Raw genomic sequence first — 14,995 nt, 5'->3', positions numbered from 1 at the left:
ATCGGTTTTAGTGGTGTAGTAGAGTGCACTTAGGTCAGGTTGCCATGCGTCCTCTTTTTCCAGGACACATCTTTTTCCGGGGTAAAACTTGAGACACATTTATTTGCTTTGAATGGCCGTCATAGTGTCCTCTTTTCTGCTCTTCAAAATATGGCTACTCTAGATGTACTAGTTGCATAGATGAAGGAATTTGGGCGGGTAAAACGTTGTGGCTCAGAATATTGCTTTAAAGGGGGATAGACCTGTTCTCTGAGAACTTATCAGTGGCTAATAGCCATGTGGAATCTCCACAGCTGGTGATAGTGTACCTCTGAATACTGGTTTTCCAGAATCATCAAAGTGGGGTGTTGCCTTCATATGGGCTTTCAAGCTATTAAAAGCAGAGTATAGTTAGCCCCATTCTCCTTTGCACCTGTTTAGGGAAATGGTTTGGCAACAGACCACCCAATCCACACAGATGGAGGGCTGCCTTATCATTGCCAAGAATGTAAAACTATCTGGAACTGCCATAAATAGCTGACTTGTAGAGTTAACTTGCAGCCTTAGTCAATATGAAGAGAGTGCAACTTTGCTCTCATTTCTGCTACTGAACTTCTCTAATGGACGGACAATAGTGTATTTGGGAAGGGAAGTAATGAAAGAACAGAAGAAACTGATTAAGACATACAAAAAAAAAACATTGTGAGCAGGCAGATTGCGGTGTCTTAAAGAACAATGTTACATTTTATAATGTATTAAATATGAGATGGTATGTTGTGTTTTATAAAAATTGTAAAGGGATGAGATGAGACCTGGTCAGCACAGCAAACTGTACATAAATTTTCTTTTAAGTTGCCAGTTACTTGAAACTAATTAAGGTAGCTATTCTAGATGCAAAGAATTAGCCTAACGTCAGCAAGACATCATACAATATAGCATAAATTTTATTTGTGTGTAGTTCACTTTAAAATGTCAGTTATAAGCAGACTTAAGCTAAGATAGCATAGTTAATATCAGAGTTGCACACAAGCATGTTACACTTGTTTCTTGAAACTGAATCAGGGCTCTAATATGCAAAGAAAGCTATCTCCAATTCTTTCTAAGGGACACTTCCTGTACTCCTAGGTTATGTTTGAGGTGTGGGAGATTTGTATGAAGATGTCCAAAACTGGCTACATTGCCAGGCATGGTGGAGAAACCAACAGACCACTGAACTAGTTTGCTTGGAGCATGGCATTCCCTTATATTATGCACACACTGAAATTCAATAGCACAAAAATGTGGCTTTCTTCTTTTCTTAAAAAAATAATAATCACCAAGTGACCAGGATAGCTCCTTGCCTTTTCTTCAGACTAGCAAAATCAGAATACAGTGGTACCTCGGGTTACATACACTTCAGGTTACGGACTAACTGAGAAATAGTGCTTCAGGTTAAGAACTTTGCTTTAAGATTGAGAACAGAAATCGTGCTCCGGCAGCGTGGTGGCAGCAGGAGGCCCCCTGCTTCAGGTTAAGTGGTGCTTCAGGTTAAGAACGGACCTCCGGACCGAATTAAGTACTTAACCCGAGGTACCACTGTATATTGTGCAAAGTTTAGAGGCTGCAAAATTTGGATTGCTCATGTGAGGACTAAGCATGTGCATGTTCAGTATTAAAATACTGGCTACTACTAGAGCTAACATCCCTCATGTTAGTCATTGTGTGGAACAGCTACAAAGTTGAAGACTTCCGTTTGGCAACTGTAATACTGCCTCAGCAGCATGGAGCATGCACAAACCCAGCAATCTCTTCCCGCTATTTTGGAATATGCTGTTTTCTTCCATGATTTCTCAGTCCACCAATGAGGTATGTACGTTCCAGGTGACTTGTGATTCTAGAATTCCATAGCTTTTGGCACACTTCCAGTTTGTTCCAGTGATTTCACAGTAGAATGGGCTGAAACACAAATGTGTTCAGATGATAGAAGACGCACTGCACATAAAAGCTTCACTTGCATTATTGCTTGCTAGCTGAAACCTTTTTGGTGTGGTATTTGGGTGCTCTCGGTATAGAATCCCAGGACCCAGGTTGGATGAAAAATATTGGGGTGGTTTTTTTAAAATGCTGTGTGTATAGGAGAGCATCCTAAGCAAATATCTCAACATATGCCATGAAGCAGGCACTGCAAAAGAAATGGGATGGCAAGGAAAGAAGCGTTCCCACTGGGAAGCAGGAATGTTTGCGCAGATGAATGTCTGGGAGAGCATGATATTGAATTCTACCCAATGTGTCTTGTGTCTTCGTGGTTTCAGTGAGGTCTACAGCAGCGTTGGGCAGCAGGTAAATTAGGAACCACTGGTAGGTCTATGTGATTTTCAGTAGCCTGGCAAAGATTTATGATTCCCAAATAGCAACAATATTTCCTCCTCACCCCCATCAGTTTAACTGGGGTAAACGGAGAACTTGCAGTTAACTATGAGTGACATTCAGGTTAAACAAGTGTGGGAGGTTGTTTCAGTTCTGTTCCAGTACTAGAACCTCTTCAGCTCTTGATGTCCAGAAATTGTCCTGTCTGATCAAAGCTGCAACCCCATAGCAAACTTACTCAAAACAATGGCGCTTGCTTCTGAATAGACATATACATGTGCAGATATGTATCCTTCTGCCAGACGCAAGCATCATGAATTGCGGAAGCTTAAAGGCATCCAATCCTGTATCACTGCTCTATACTTTCAGCAACTTTACGGTGGCAAAGTAAATTTGACATGTGAACTAAAGGCACTTGCAAGACCACTTCCAATGAAAAGAATTATAGACACTAGAAATTAACTGTCATCTGCAGATATATACACCTCAGTTGCAGGCCTGGTCCACATATAGTTTATTGATGTAATAAAACAATACAGTTAGTGTTAGATCCAACCACGTAAGGGGGGGGGGAGAAATGGAGGAGGGATAATTATTATACAGCACAAAGAAGGAAACGAAGATGTTTTGTGACATATTACCTAAATAAAAAGGTTCCTAAAATATATTCAGCATTACTGAAATCTATGGTTAACAAAAATAAAACAAATGGATGTTAATAGCAACAAGGTGCATTAAAAACCAAAACATCAATTATTACCAAGCAACTGAATGATGAAACTAGGCAACTCTGCTAAGAAGGCAGGGATGCTTTACAATTTGCTTGAAAGATCACCTCTACCAAACAGGGTCATTGGAACATTAAAATTCAATTATTAGGTACACAATATTAGCATGAACTTTCAGAGCTATCGGCAGGGGGGGACTGTTCTCCCTGCAGAGGTGGCAAAGCGACTACTTTAAAAACATTGTTTTTTAATTAAAATATAATTCTTCCACATACGTAACGTAAGAAGATCCCTACTGCAGTAGACCAAAGGTCCGGCCAGATGCATCGAGGAAGCTCAGAAATAGGGCGTGAAAACAACAGCCGCTCTCCCCTGCAAACTGGCATTCAGAGGTCCACAGCCCCCCCAAACACAAATTTCACTTAGCTATTGTGGCAGGCAAGCACCAATAGGCCTATCTTCCATGGGTAATCTTTTAAAAAGCCATATAAGCCAATGGCCGCCACCACATTGTCGTAGTGAATTAATGCATTGCGCGAAGAAATGCCTTCTGTCCTGAAACAATCTTCACTGGGAAAGCCAGAGTTTAAATATTGCAAAAAGGAGCGGGGAATCTCCTATTTGCTTGTTCCACGACTAATCATAATTTTATAACCCTCTCCCTGGTCATCTCTTATGCAACTTAAAAATGCCCCAAATGTTGCTAGCCCCTCCAGATCGAATTCTCTTTCCCCCCGAACCATACACGGACATTAAAACACAGCATTTAAGAACCCTCTTTTTCGAGTACAACATGACAAAAAAATAGAATTACTCCAAAATTTCTACATGATTTCACAGGCAGTAAACATAAACAAGTGGAAGAGAAAAGAAATAAAAAAAAGTTTTCTTTAAAAACTAGCTTTATAAATGCAGTATATATTGCATGAGGAACTGCTGGCATTTCATTTTTATTTTCTTAAGAAAATAGATTGTGCGATTGTGGCTACAAATGCACCGCTGCAAAGAAATGTTTCTCTTCTTTAAAAAAAGTAAAGTAAAAATTTATCTGAACATCAGAGCACACAATGCCTTCAACCACGTGAGAGAAGGCTTAGACAGTTTCACCGCAGTGGTGATTCACTTGATAGAAATATTTTCAGTGACAAAAACGCTTGATCCAAAATAAAAAATAAATACTTTTTAAAAAGGTGCCTACTTCAAAGCTGCCATTGCAAGTGTGTTCTAAACATACTGGACTTTTGATTGTTTATGTACCAAAAAAATGCACCATTAGCCAAGTTACTGTTGTTACATAAAAGAACATTGTTGTTTTTAAAAGACTGTCCAAAGTAGAAAGGGGATCAGAACCAAACTAACTGAATTAGTGCAGTATTTGTAGCCAGGCTTCTAAAATCAGATATAGAAAATATAAATAGACTGCTTTTAGGTGGTGGGTCACCAGTGTCCAAGAAAACAGAACAGTTGCGTGTGGGGAAAGCTCAGTTGACTTGATCCAGGGCTTTGAGCAAGTCTTCACCCTGTAGCAAGTTGCGGTTGCCCTGTATGGGTGCGTTTACTTCACAGTCATAGCTGGTAAGTTGCGGGAGTCCCTTCTCGTCAATGGACTGCCCTAGAAGTTTACTTGCTATATCTGCAAGGGAAAAGGAAGCATGTGTTAACTTGCACAAAACACATACATTATTCAGGGTTAACACTGGTTTGGCAAATCCGAAAGAATATAAGTTGCGTGAGGTCTGCTAGACTGCCCTGTGTGCATGCTGCAGTTTTCTGAGGGGGGGGGGGGAGAGCACTGAATGTGGGACCAGGACTCCTATTACAAAACACACAAAGAAAACAAGTTTCTAGCCATTATGGCTATGAAAATATATCCCAGAAAAAGGGTGTGGGCAACACCTCCTGAAATTGCAAGGCAGAGGAAAGACTGAGTAAGACCTCAAGTAGTCAGGGTCATAGGGTCTGCCCCTATCCTAAAAAGATGCACTTTTTGCATAGGTTGCAGAACCCAGCTATTCTAGGCCCAGAATCTGGCTGCAAGACTTCATTATTTTTAGGCAAAACATACCTGTAGGGAGTGGCTGCTTAGTCCTCCTCTCTCCTCCACAAACTATTTCTTCCATCTGACTCCAAATACCCACGTTCCAAATACCCATCCTTCCTCTCCTCACCGCCCTCCGTCTCCAGGTAGACACAAAACTAAGGCCCTCGTGTAACCGTTATGCCAATAAGGGCTTGTTCTCTCACCCTGCTCCTTTTATGTTAGGAACACAGGAAGCTGTATTGTATGGAGTCAGGCCATGGTCCATTGCTCAGGATTGTCTACACCAAGGGTTGGCAACGTGCGGCCCGTGGGCCGGATGTGGCCCACAAAGACCGTTTTACTGGCCCACAAGCTGCCCCCAAACCGAGCCGCCTGCTCGGCAAGTCCCCCGCATGCTGCACTAAACCAGCGCAGTGCAGCGACTCGCCGAGTGGCGTCGAAAATTGTGTCTGTGCATGTCCAAATGCTGGAAATCGCTTCTGCGCAGGTGCAATTTTCGGCGTCTGGGCATCCACAGAAGCAATTTCCAGCGCTGCGGACATGCGCAGATGTGATTTCCGGCATCGTGCTCCACCAGTCCGGCTCATGGATGATCTCTGTGGGAGTGATCCCGCCCATGGCTGGTAAACCTTGCCAACCCCTGGTCTACACAGACCAGCAGAGCCTCTCCCAGCCCCACCTGAAGATGCCAGGGATTGAACCAGAAACCTTCTACATGCAATGTGGATGCTCGGCCACTGACATACGTTCTTTCTGTTGCTTCTGGTTTTGTCCAAATGTGTAGGGGGAAAATACAGAAGCCACGGTTCTTTCCTTCAAGGAGCAGATAAATTCTGTCCCACCCAGACAAGGCTCTGGATACTAAGGTTAATGGAAACTCCTTTTTTGGCTTCCCCATTCATTTCAGTTATTATTATTATTATTATTATTATTATTATTATTATTATTATTATTATTATTATTATTGGTGTCACACATCTCTGGGCTAACAATGGCAGAGGAAAAGAGAGAGCACCTGACTTGGTCTTGCTCCATGAACAGCCACTGACCTGATGGTAATAAAATGACCGTCTTCTCCGACACCTCATTCTGCCCATTAGATTTACATCCTTTTACGCGTTTCCAAGCCAGGGACACATTTCCCCCAGGACTACTTGACTGCGTCAGTAATGTGCCCTTAAAAAAACCGAACACACAAAAACACAGAGAAAAGTCCAATTAATATAACCACAGAGATACCATACAGACATACTATTGAGTTAACCAGCTGCTGTGTAAAAATGGTCCTTTTTTTAAAAAAAACAGTATTTTGCAGGAAAAAAATCTAAATATAAAAGTTTAGGAACAATAAATTGTGCAAAGGGACATCCTGTTTATTTTGATGAGGCTTCGGTGGGGACAGGTGAAGGCCGCCATACATACACACAACCTTGGAATAGCTGCTGCCAGATACACCACCTATAAAATTTCAGCCTGGTCTTTGACCGTTGTTTATCTCTGAGGCTCATGGCTACAATCCTATGCACATTGACTTAGGACTCTCTCCCATGTGAAATGTATAGCATCAGGCGGGCAGCGTATCCCAAACAAGACTTTTGGGCTAATGATGTGAACAAAAAGTGCAAAAAATGATAATTCTCTGCCATGTTGTAAAATGTTTGCCGTCGGCTATTCACTTGCACCCACCAGTCTTCCCCACCTTAAAAATGAGATTAAATGGACTCCTTGGGCCAAGGATTTGTGCAGACTTGCTGGTAAATCGTAAGGGTTTGATGCTAGAATTTCTGAACTGTAGTAACGAAGGTGTGGGTTTGTCTTTATAAATTCTGGTCACCCTAAGTGTATGGTTCAAGTGGCACAGCAAGCAAGTGTACTAGGCTACAAACATCAGCTCCAGGTAATGGACCAATGGGGAACGGAGAGGAGATAGTGCAAGCCCACCAAACCTTGTTCTGCCAGATATGTTCCAGGGTCTTGAGGCAAGAGAACTCATGTTAAAAAGGAATGCCAATGGTTCAGTGGTGTTGAATAGGATTATTTTTAAATGTTCAAACAACTGTGCCATCACCTGATATGAAGGACAGAACCATGACCACATGGCTACAACCTGATTGAAGTTACCACCACAGAAAATTTAAGCTTTTTTTTAAAAAAGCAACAACCTCATGTTTTTTTTAATAGGGAGGGACTGTATATTTAAAAACTTACAATGCCCACTGCTTGGAAAAGCAAGCCATCTTGTTCCATTTTCCGTTTCCTCTGAATATTATGCAGAGCTATTAACTTTGGATTAATTTCTTCATTTGCTGCAGCAGTTGATCTACTGAAAATAACAAGTTCAGAAGGTTAATTCCCACCCCTCCAGACAAATGTCCTGTGTTAAAACCAACTGCATGTGTGTCATGGCTTTAAAAGAAAAAAAGTAAGTTCCACAATGCTCTCTTGCTTGTAAAAATGTAAGTTCCAAGGGGCTTGGGTTCACAGAACACTGGTGTGTGTGGTACAACACAAAGAAGAGTACTGAATAGCTACATACAGTTGGGATCACATGGAGAGAAAATACAGTGTTCAGAGAGACCTGAAGACCATATTTCAGAGAGTAAGAACAGCCTTTAGGATATGCTCAAAGGTTTGGGGCAGGGTATGTGTGCATGACCAGCAGTGGTCAGTCAACAACAGGATGGGGTGTGAGGTCAACTACACCTCAGTAAGACTGAAGCAACTTCTGAGACAGACTGATGCCAAGAAAGTGGTGCAATCAAAGGTTTGAACGTTCCCCCATGTAGAATATTCCCAATGCATATGAAACAATCAGCACATTGGGGGTGGAGGGGAGAAATGGTCTGGCAATGAAGACATCATAAAAAGTTCCTGCTTTTCTGTTTCGGCTCTAACTTGCAACCCGTATCAGGGTTCCTGTGTAGAAGTTTGGCCCCTATGGAAGAGTCACTGAAACTTTCTCCAAGGCAGCATTACCAGCAGCAATAAGTGCTGCCTGGAAGAGGAGCACACAGTCTTTTTCAAGCAAACCATAGAAGCGAAAGTTTTAGTCACGATCAAAACTATCCAGGCAGAGACTGATAACCTGAAGCCTAAACCTGGAATTGTGTTATAGGACAGTATTTGGCTGAAACCTAAATCTTCTTGGTAGAAGAATCAATAGGTATCAAGTCAACTGTGATAAAAGTACACAACCCCCTGCAGCAATACAGGAACCCTTTTTGCCCAATGTGGGACTGCAACCCACAAACCAGAGATTAAGAGTGTCCTGCTCTACCGACTGAGCTATGTGACTGGTTTTAAGATCAAGTGGGTGACATATTTTTTTTAAAAAAAAAACCAAACAAACTACCTTTTACCCAGCGTGACTGTTAACAAGTTTGGCACTCCTGGACTCGGCTTCTCTTTCTGCTCTGTTGTGCCTTTTCCTTCTCTGACTGGAGACGCTGTTCGACTGAGATTCTCGGCATAGGGTGATGCTGGGGCACTGTTGGCTTCTATGACAATGTGAACAGGAGCTATCAGTGTCGTCGATTCATCCTCATGTTTGACCGTCGCAGGTAGTATCTTGTCTGCGGCGGGCTGAAATCCCGTGACGGTGCCCGCTTTGGAAGGAGGGCTTGCCGAATTGCTCTCCAGCGGAGAAAGCTGGTCAAATGAACGCAGCTGGAAGTCATCGTCCATGGGTATGTAGGGCGCCAACATTTCCAGGTCTAAATCAGTTTCCTGAAATGTCAGCACAAGAAAGTGTAATTGCATCTTTTGACAGGGAAGTCAAGACTGCAGCGATGGTCAATCCAGCTTTAAGGTTCCCATCTACCAAAAATTGCTGCTTTCCAAACCTCCTGCCATTTCCAAATGTGGGAGCCCCATTTACATGAACAGACACAGTGAGCAACACGGCTATGTACACAATTCTTGTGTTTTATCCCTCATCCCAGGTTGAACTGAGCATTCCAGCTTCCAGGTCACACAAGTTCTATCAAAAACATTGCCGGTTAACACTGCACACTATTAGTAAACGTTTAAAAAACTGAATGCGGCCACAACGCAGGCCTAAAAAGTGAGTGTTTCCTCCAACATGCTCACCTGCATAGAATATGGGTTTTTGGACTCTGGGTCTATTGCAAATAGCTTTTCCACCAGCTCCAACTTGAACTCGCTGTCGATCTCGCTGTCCACATTGAAGCAATAGTCATTAGGAGGACTACTGGGCTGTAAAGACAATCCACACCTCTATTCAACAAACTGTGCATTTCCCTCACCCAATTTAAAAAGTGGTCTATGTTCAAAGATTTCCCCACAATGCAAAGCATTAGAGCTTCCGTAATCAGGATGCTGCAAGATTCCAGGACCATGCAGCCCGTGGCTGTTGCAGCTCACACATATTTAATGTCATAAATATATCCCCGAATTCAAGGCCCCCCCCCCTCGCCCTCACTAAAAATCACCTTTTTAAAATCTCCTCCTCAATCTAGTAATCCTTTCCTTTGCTCATCAGTAAAGAAGGGTTGCAAGTTGTCAGACGGCAGAATTCTGTACAGCTCAAAAGGCTCGGCTTAAGCCGCCATCTGTTATGAGTCAAATGAAGCAGGAGGAGCTGTTCTGCAAGGTTCAATTCTCAGCATTTCAAGGTAGGGCTGAGTAAGAGACCTGTCTGAAATCCTGGGAATGCAGCTACCAGTCAAGAGTAGACAATACTGAGCTAGATGGACCAACATAAATCAGCTTTCTATGATCCTAAAGGAGCTTGATTTGTCCAGCTCTCCTGTCGCATCATTTCATGTTGAATCACGTTATGCTGACTGGATTGTTTTAAGCTGATAGTGAATGTATGCTGCCCCCAAGCTTCTTGGAAGAAGGGCGGGATACAAAGCTGACAAATTTGACATTGAAAATAGATATTTTATTTACAGGTCGGGCAGCAGAGATTCAGTTAAAAATTACAGATCTGCAGCAGATTATCAGATGACTAACCTCAGGTGGGCTTTGGCTGGGGCTTCCATCAGAAGGAGTATCTGGTTTTTCTTGCATCCGGCGGATGGAGAAAGCAAGATCCAAGGGCTCTGTGCTGGGCTCCAGCTTGGACACCACCTCTCTATTGAGTGCTGGGTCCGCATTGCTACGGAGTGGCTTTGTAGCTTCGGAAGCAGGCAGAGGGGAAATAGCCAAATTTATACTCTGCAATTTCTCACTGGATGAGGGGAGCATTACATCGTTATACAAGGGAACGTCATCAAACTGCTGCTCATCAGACTCTACAAAAATTAAAGAAAAGTCATCACCCTAAGTGTTGCGTCGCACCTTAAAGGGCTTCATTAAAAATCCAGCACATATCACACTTGCGAGACCCTGAGGGCATCCGGCAAAACATGCCGCTTGCTTTTAATGTACTTCATAGGCAACTCTGCCTGTCAGAAGGCTGCCTGAATTAAACACCCACCCACCATCATTGCTGAAATCCAGCGCTATTATGGTGTCTCCAGCTGCAGGAGCAAGGTAGGTTAACGCATCTGGCTCCTTCTTAAGCTTCTCATAGAGGCTGTTGCTGTCTTCCAGTTCAGTCTTGTCCAGTATTTTGATCATCCCCATCTCAGGGGAATCCACTGGTTTCAACATGCACTCGGTTTGCTGGAGTGAAAAAATCAAATCGCCCTGAACAATGCCACTGCAGAAGAGAAGAGGAGGAATGTTAGAGAGCACCTTGTAGCCTTTGATTCCCTAAGTTTATCGCATTAATGGCTTCCAACACTTTCTATCTCTTTCCTGCCATGGAATTCCTGAGCGTCTGCCGCAGGACCCCTGCTCGTTGCAGAGAATTTTACGGTGTTAACTCAGTCCATATGGTGAACTGACCACACATACCTATAGAACACATCCAACACTTCCCCCTATGGCTGCACATTGCAGGGAAAGATTGCTAGTAGCGGGCAAGCTGCTTTTCCAGGAAACTGATCTCCTGCTACTCATCTTCTCATTGAGGAACCCAGAACAATACTCTAAAACCACTGCAACACTTACTTGGGAATTAGCCTGAACTCAGTGGTTAGCAAACTCGTAATACTGGGTTGGACATGTTCATTAGTAGCCTGGCAAGAGGCTTTCCGGATTAGTGCAATATGAGAACAAATCTGAAGGATGCAGATAAAATAGAGATTAGTATGCAAAGGGTAACATCTCAGGCCACATTAATTTATCCAAGGTATGTTCTCTTGATGAAAGCCATAACACTGTAGTCATCTACACAGTTGATAAGCTGTTTCTCGCTATATATTTTATTTTATATATTTAAGCATTATAAGATAGAAAGATATTTGTAGTCTACAACCTTTAAGGTAGAACATAGAGTTCTATAGAACCTTTTTTAAAAACAAAAACAACTTTCTACTTGTTTGGAAAAGCCCTAATGAAGAGGCAAATATGGTGTGACAGATACCTGGTTCTGTTAATGAATATAGATGCATCCTTCTATAGATTGTTCTTCTAGTGCACTATATACTAAGAGCACGCACTATGAGGTCTCACCACAGGCGCAGTGGTTGTTCACAGAACATTGCTCTCTGTGGCTCAATTGAGCCTCATTGACCCTTCCTCGCCCCCAACACATGCACACAATACATATGCACATGGGTGTTAACATACACAATGGTGTAAGGCATTAGAAGGTACTGGTGGGTCCATTCAGCGTTCCATCTCTGAATGCTGCACGGTACTTGACTTCCAGAGAATGATTAAATTGCAAGGCAGATAGATTGTGCAGGTGGCATGTGCAGACATGTAACCCAGGCATGTTCCCTGCAATGGCAGTTCTGCTATTTGTATTAATGGGGTTAATGCCCTGTGGGAGTCTGCATGATGGACTGGACTGCACACACAAGCAGACTAGGATGCATTTACAGATACAGGTGTCTACTAGTGTTTTTCATTTTTAATATATATGCAGCATGATTCAGGCACAAACCAAGCTATAAAAATGTATGTACATTGGGTGAATATTGTGTGTGTGTGTGTGTGTGTGTGTGTGTGTGTGTGTGTGTGTACACACACGCTTTAAGTGCCCTCCAATACAGAATGAGGCAATCCACAGGAATAAAGGAGCTATGGTACGACTCAAGATGTTACCATTTTCTAGTTAGCCTTGTTAGCAATTTCCTTGGGCATCTCTGACAGCATAATATGAAAATGGGCAAACACACATACAAACTGGGTTATATGAATTATGCATTCACACGGCAGGTTTTCATAGCTTCCCTTAAAATGGAAGGAGATATGTTTTGCTAGCAAAGGCAACAGTATTGCATGAGAGAGAGAGAGAGAGAATGAGAGAGAATAAATACCATGAACTACATAGATGATAGATAGATAGATAGATAGATAGATAGATAGATAGATAGATAGTCAAGCTGTTTAGGCATACTGATGTCACTAGACTGATCTTTGGCATCGAAAAGCACCCACCCCTAAATACCCACAGGTAACACAGAAAGCTCACCTCAAGACATAATTCACACACACTATACATTGTGGCTGAGAATTCTTATTGTTGTATATGACGGTTGCTTGAGTCTCGACCCAAACATAGCCCCCATGTTTGGCAAGCATTCTGTACTGCCCGGTGGTCACCTGTCCTTTAGCGAACACTGGAAGCAGAAAGACACACATTATTTACATTGTTAGGCAATGTCTAAAATGGTTAACAGTGAAACAATCCATAGCCTTTAGAATGTTGCTGGCACTATGGCACATGATAGCTGGAAGTAAGCAACAGAGAGTGTACTTCAGCCTGCAACTATCTCATTTCTTAAACCACCCCCCTCACTTACTGTCATGATGTGTTTTGGTCAGATGATCAGAGTCCAGGGCATGATAATATTCATATATGGAGCGACCCAGGAGCTCATCGGGGTTGTATCCCATCAGTTCCGTAATCCTTGAAACAAAAGGGGGAAAGGATGTTAATTCAGTAATTTCTACATATTGCAGGGCAGATAAAACTTTATTTAAGGTAAGGTATTTTGTTTTTTAATAAGGGCAGGTTACTTCAAGGAAAACCACAGCCAGTCTGCGAGCTACTGAAACAAACACAAGCTACTTGGTTAGCTACATTAGCAAATAAGTGGCTTGTGGCTTTTTGAAACAGCCATATGAATTAATGTCACTTCCCATATTAAATTAGGACTCAGCTAGACTGGTAAAGAAAATGTGATTTATATGTGTTGTATGTGCGATATAACATTGTGCCACCAGATGGCGACATGGAGTCCTGTTTTTCTCTACCTGTTTTCCCTCTTTAAATTTACAATGCTTTAAACCAGGGATAGGTAACCTAAGGCCCGGGGGCCGGATGCGGCCCAATCGCCTTCTAAATCCGGCCTGCGGACGGTCCGGGAATCAGTGTGTTTTTACCTGAGTAGAATGTGTTCTTTTATTTAAAATGCATCTCTGGGTTATTTGTGGGGCCTGCCTGGTGTTTTTACATGATTAGAATGTGTGCTTTTATTTAAAATGCATCTCTGGGTTATTTGTGGGGCATAGGAATTCATTTATTTATTTATTTTCAAAATATAGTCCAGCCCCACCACATGGTCTGAGGGACGGTGGAAAGGCCCATGGCTGAAAAAGGTAGCTGACCCCTGCTTTAAACCGAAACGCTTCTTTGATGTGTCTAGATCCAGCCTGTGTGTTCCCTGTAAATAACTCATTTTTCAAAAAATGGGGAAGTCGCTTCCCTAATCTAATCAAGACACTGATAACAAAGGCCCTCCAAGATTCTCATCATGCCCTTTTCAGGCTGTATCCAACTAAATTGTTGCTTGTGCAAAATGACTTCTGCAAGTGCAACAGAACTTCCCCGCCCTCTGCACCCCCTACCCAAATAATATGTTGAGGGTGGGGAGTGTCCCTTCAACCTTCCAGAGCAAATTTTGGGGCAAGTGACACATGGAGAAGCGATCTTCCACTGAAGTCATTCCGCAAATGCAATGATACAGCCAATACATAGGTATCGCTCCCTACATTTTGCTTTTTATCATAGCAGATATATGCCTCCGTATCACAACTAGCAGTAATTTAACACAGAAGGCAGCTGCTTCAGATCTGTGAATTCAAGTACAACTTTTAAGTCCAATTCATGCCACCAATTTCAGATTGCCACAAGTTCCAATAATAACTGCCATCGCCATGCATCATATTCTGACTCCTAGTGAGTGTTTTGTTTCTTTGAGTAGCACCTTAAAGACCAACTAAGTCAGTTCTTGGTATGAGCTTTCGTGTGCATGCACACTTCTTCAGATGCTTCTTCTTAAGGTGCTACTGGAAGGAATTTGTTTTGTTTTGACTATGGCAGACCAACACGGCTACCTATCTGTAATTGTTTCTTTGAGTTTTAGATAAGATGCGCCCAGGGCATAAAATCATGGGGTGAAAATGTTTTACATAAAGGTGTAACAAAAACTACATAAAATGCCCTTGGTGTTCATAGTGAGAATCGCTTCTGCTCCAAGTTGAATATTTAGAAGTGCCATGTTTTAGTTACTGGCTAGCATAAAGTATTCAATTCTTTTGGCCACTGGGTGGCAATGTAGTGCGTTCTTGCCTCAATAAGATTTTTTTTTTTAAAAAAACCTTGATTTTGGTTACAAGCTTATGAAGAAGAGTTTGGATTTGATATCCCGCCTTTCACTCCCTTTAAGGAGTCTCAAAGCGGCTAACATTCTCCTTTCCCTTCCTCCCCCACAAGAAACACTCTGTGAGGTGAGTGGGGCTGAGAGACTTCAAAGAAGTGTGCCTGGCCCAAGGTCACCCAGCAGCTGCATGTGGAGGAGCGGAGACGCGAACCCGGTTCCCCAGATTACGAGACTACCGCTCTTAACCACTACACCACGCAGGGTAAGCATAACTT

At 42.5% G+C, this 14,995-nt stretch overlaps 1 protein-coding gene across 1 annotated transcript in view; it reads right to left on the bottom strand.

Annotated features, from left to right (window-relative positions):
- Positions 1-2,822: 2,822 nt before the first annotated feature.
- The window catches only part of HIF1A (hypoxia inducible factor 1 subunit alpha), a 39,235-nt gene continuing 27,062 nt past the window's right edge, over positions 2,823-14,995 (bottom strand). Inside the window, exons 7-15 of the mRNA XM_081860110.1 lie at positions 12,918-13,024; positions 12,587-12,734; positions 10,542-10,762; positions 10,072-10,352; positions 9,184-9,309; positions 8,447-8,820; positions 7,303-7,417; positions 6,144-6,270; positions 2,823-4,686 (exon numbers count right to left, since the gene is read on the bottom strand). Of these exons, the coding sequence (XP_081716236.1) occupies positions 4,535-4,686; positions 6,144-6,270; positions 7,303-7,417; positions 8,447-8,820; positions 9,184-9,309; positions 10,072-10,352; positions 10,542-10,762; positions 12,587-12,734; positions 12,918-13,024 (1,651 nt within the window). The 3' untranslated portion in view covers positions 2,823-4,534. The remainder of the gene's footprint in view (positions 4,687-6,143; positions 6,271-7,302; positions 7,418-8,446; positions 8,821-9,183; positions 9,310-10,071; positions 10,353-10,541; positions 10,763-12,586; positions 12,735-12,917; positions 13,025-14,995) is intronic.

This window comes from Podarcis erhardii (assembly GCF_964252035.2).
Source record: "Podarcis erhardii genome assembly, chromosome: 1".
In the NCBI taxonomy this organism is placed as follows: Eukaryota; Metazoa; Chordata; class Lepidosauria; order Squamata; family Lacertidae; genus Podarcis; species Podarcis erhardii.
The sequence above is the reverse complement of the archived record's forward strand: the minus strand, read 5'-3'. Positions and strand labels throughout refer to the sequence as shown.